The 4147-nt window shown below is 41.7% G+C and overlaps 1 protein-coding gene across 1 annotated transcript; it reads left to right on the top strand.

Annotated features, from left to right (window-relative positions):
- Positions 1-254: 254 nt before the first annotated feature.
- On the top strand, positions 255-3951 carry LOC135369676 (CDP-diacylglycerol--inositol 3-phosphatidyltransferase-like). Its single transcript, XM_064603178.1, has 6 exons — positions 255-409; positions 718-852; positions 1019-1172; positions 1237-1318; positions 1647-1728; positions 2737-3951. Exons 1-6 carry the CDS (start codon positions 370-372, stop codon positions 2892-2894), a joined length of 651 nt encoding a protein of 216 aa, XP_064459248.1. The 5' UTR covers positions 255-369; the 3' UTR covers positions 2895-3951.
- Positions 3952-4147: the final 196 nt, after the last annotated feature.

The following is a 4147-nucleotide window of genomic DNA, read 5'->3' as shown; positions in this document are numbered from 1 at the left end:
GAGATTAACCAGAAGTGACGTCATATTATTTATGGTAGAGTTGTCAGAGATAACAAAAACTGCATGTAGCGAATCTTCCACCTCACGTAGCCAAAATATAGCCCTCAATCTTGTTCCATGTAATTTACTGGGCATATATAAAATAGACGCGATTGGATTCATCTACATTTGTTGTATTTCCTTCGTTGTTGTGCGTTAGGAGAATTTTTGACGACCGGTGGCGGAGTCACGTGGCGAGCGCGGGCAACATGAATTTGTATGTGTTTGTAAATTAAAAGATACAGAACCTCTTTGGAGTGCGTCGAGTGCGCACAGCAAATTTTTCGTATCTGTACTTCCAAACTCGATCGATTCATCTCAAACTGGAAAATGTCTGAAAACATATTTTTGTTTGTGCCCAATCTTATTGGTACGTATGTTTCAACTTGGTGCTGTCTCCAGTGCATCAGATACGTTCGTAAAAATCCGCCCGTCAAACCACAGTTCGTATGCATTTGCCATAATCTACAACGTCGTTTATCCAATTAGTACGTCTGCCCTCCCTTCGAGGTTCCGAGTTCTGTTGTGTTACTGTACTGTCCAGGTACTACCAAGCAGATAGACCGTGTTGTGTTTTTTTGCCATTCTACAATCTGTTGGACACCTCTAATGTGTGCTGAGCTATGTGAGAAGAGTAATGTTTAACGATCTAAGTAACGATTCTCTTTTGCAACACAGGGTACCTTCGTATCATTTTGGCGATCGCATCATTTTATTTCATGCGTACCGACTACATCATGGCATCAACCTGCTATTTAGTTAGTGCATTTGTTGACTGCTTGGATGGATATGCAGCAAGAGCGCTGAATCAAGGTATGCTATGTTTCATGCGAAATAAAACAAGATACGTTGAAATGGGTAAAGTTCCTCTTATATCCGAGAAAAATAATATGTCAGGAGATTTGGAAACTTGCCTGTTTCAAGTCTATTCTGGTTTTCTTGGCTCCTTCTTATGCCATCAATATGACATTTTACTTAGCCACAAAGTTTGGAGCCATGCTGGACCAGCTCACTGATCGCTGCGCCACCATGTGTCTGCTTGTCACCCTCTCCATCTTCTATCCACAATATTCGTTCTATTTTCAAATGAGCATGGCCATCGATATTGCTAGCCATTGGCTGCACTTGCACACGTAAGTGGTGCTCTCCGTTTTCGTTTCCTCTTGTACCTAATCACGAACTTGCGTCTCATTGCAGCTCTCTGCTCTCTGGTCGTGAGAACCACAAGGTTCTCGACAGCACGGAAAACCCAATCATGCGCATCTACTATACGTCGAAGGTGATTTCCCGCCATATTTTCATGCACAAGCTTCATTTACTGTTGTGTAGAACAATCGGCACTGTTTTCATAGTTTCGTAACTCTTTAGTTAGTTTAGTTTTATGTTTCTTTAGTTTGAGCACTAAACTGTCTGCCTACGCTTCTGGACCATAAAACAGTTGTTGACCCTTCTCGAATTGCAGCAAATTTATAGTCAAAGTATATCCAAGGTACAATGATGACAAATGCTCTCAGTAAAACAAAATTTAATGGATCCAAATTATGCGTTCTTACGTGATCTTGAGCGAGTACAGAATGTGAAACCTACACAATCAATATTTGCTGCAGCCAATCCTTTTCTTCATGTGCGCTGGCAACGAGATGTTCTACAGTGGGCTGTACCTCACATACTTCAACGAAGGACCAACGTGTAAGTATCGGGTTTACGCCAGGCTCGACAGGGAATTCTATGTCACAGTTGCAGGTTCTGACAGTGTTCTTACTCATTCTTAAAGTATCACGAAACAGGTATACAAGACACACTCTTTTTCGTTGCACTGTGTTACATTGTTATTAATGCAAGAGAATGCAGGATGCCTGCAAACTAAACTGCACTCTTTCGTACTCATGTTCCACCCTGCAATATCAAGAACAAGTCACAGTACATGATGCTTATACAGTAACCTATTCGCCTCTCCGACTACCTATAGAGGTGCTTGCATCGTCATCAAGATGGCGGAGAAAAGTATGATTGCCGATGAATAAATTGCCCTGCTTCACGCCTTCTTCCACGAGATATGCTTCAAAAATTGTAGAAACAACATAACTTGCACGTGGTTTCCTGCCGACTTTGTTGTTTTCGTTAACGCTGTTCCTGTGATAGTATCTTTTTCATCTTCCCCTTCTCGACATTAAATATTCTTCTCCGCAGTGGCTTTGCACTGTAGAATTGAGCAGCGCTGTTGCTGTTTGAGTTCAGTAAGCCGGAAAACTCCATCGCACACAAAGGAAAGTTGCGGCAGTTTCGGGTCAGCGTGAAATATACTTGTCGTCTGCTGTTACTATCATTCATTGAGTGCTTCCGCTGGGGTCCGCTAGGTGGCGAGCAGCTAGATGGAGAGGCGAATTGCATTATAGGGATCTGGGGAACACTTAAAACGTACTTCAGCTTAGAACCCATAAGTTCAAACCGTACCAAAAGTCTGCAACGTTTCGTGTCATGTACGTACTACAATTTCATTGCTGTATTGTTCTGAAACGTCACCGATTTCCAGTGCCTAGAATGTGGCATTGGCGACGAGATGAAAGAATCGTGCATTTCAATATTGCAAACTACATTTCTGTTTGGGAAAAAATGTTCTGCAAGCTGTTTGAGTGATCCCTTAATGAAGTGACAAATGGATACATATAGTGGAACTCAGCCTTTCCTTACAAACAGGTCCAGTCATTAATGTTGGCCTCTTCAAGCTCATCACCATAATCAGCTTTCCCGTCGCTGTTGTCAAAACCATCCTCAGTCTTCTGCAGATGTGGATTGCTGCCGGCAAGCTCGGCGCCATTGATGTGAGAGAACGTTCAGCCAAAAGAACGGACTGAGAATGTAGCGTGCGGGCCCCACTAACCAAGGGGTTCTACACTCCTCCTTTGGTGTTAAAAAAGTTTGTGTTTAATGAGGATCAAAAAATGTGAATATTACATTGAGGCATACCAGACATTACTAGATAAGTCAGTGCCAACAGTGTTTGAGAAAGGGCAGAGAGCTGTTACAGGCAAGCCATACTTAAAGCCATTTTCAAGTCTTGCTTACTGCAGCAGGGTGGGGAAGGACTATTCATGCACCCTTTTTTTTATGCAGAAACGGAGGCATAAAAGCAAGTAATGGTTGGCAGTTCCCAAGTTTGTGGGACAAGATGTTGTTTCCTCATATCACCATCGAATTGGTTCAGCATAAACTAATGCGGGCATTGTTTTTGCACACTATTTCTTCTTGGTTTGCACTGGTGGTTCTACCGAATAATAGTTATATTTTCTGCATATCATTCCAAGTGCTTTCAGCATTCATATGGGAGGACAACAGAAATTTGTCGTGCATATATAATTTTATAGTCCACATTATATGCAATTATTCTTTCCTGCATTCACTAGTCAGTATTCTTTAAAGAGATATATCTCTGACAAACTGTAACGTTCCAAGGCAAGAAGCAGAGGCTTTTTGTTGTGTTCATAGGCTACATATTGCTGTAACAGAGGCCCCTGAATTGCCACAGAATATTTGAGTGTATATATAGATACGTACACATACTGGTGTTTGCACTGTACTTAGTATTTAAGACCTCCTTGTACAGCCATTCGTGTTGCTGAGCACAATGAAGTGTTGGGTTGTACTTTATGCATGTACTTGTGAACTTTATGTTGGTTGTGTCCTACAATGCTGTATATTGCTATGCAGAGTTTTACCAGGCTGTCGATTCCCCAAACACAGACTACTATGTTTCATACAGTTGTATTTAACAGTTGCAGCCTGTAACCCATTGTAACAACGTACATGGCACAAAACCAATAACTGTACCCTGGCATTGTTGTTGAGAGTTGTTAGGACTGTACAAACATGTGTAACTCCTAGTTTTGAAATATAGATGTAATGTTACGGTAATGTTATATGCACCACCTTCAAAAACCAGAGACAGGGAAGCCGACACAGAGTTGCCAATTATGTAATGTTACGATACGGTTGTGAGTCAGGTCTACGTTACCTAGCATCATTGCAGAACATGAGAGAACTGGTGTTCTGAGGCTGGAACAAAAATAGAAGGACAAATACATACAAGGCCTCAAGGGTAAACCAGAAG

Source organism: Ornithodoros turicata, chromosome 10 (assembly GCF_037126465.1).
Source record: "Ornithodoros turicata isolate Travis chromosome 10, ASM3712646v1, whole genome shotgun sequence".
Taxonomy (NCBI): Eukaryota; Metazoa; Arthropoda; class Arachnida; order Ixodida; family Argasidae; genus Ornithodoros; species Ornithodoros turicata.
The sequence above is the reverse complement of the archived record's forward strand: the minus strand, read 5'-3'. Positions and strand labels throughout refer to the sequence as shown.

What these genes read in the sequence shown, in the direction of transcription:
- LOC135369676 (XM_064603178.1), top strand. Translation starts at nt 370, where the DNA reads ATGTCTGAAAACATATTTTTGTTTGTGCCCAATCTTATTG. An exon ending in GTTTGTGCCCAATCTTATTG is followed by an intron (nt 410 to 717) that starts GTACGTATGTTT and finishes TTTGCAACACAG; the next exon opens with GGTACCTTCGTATCATTTTG. An exon ending in CTTCAACGAAGGACCAACGT is followed by an intron (nt 1,729 to 2,736) that starts GTAAGTATCGGG and finishes CCTTACAAACAG; the next exon opens with GTCCAGTCATTAATGTTGGC.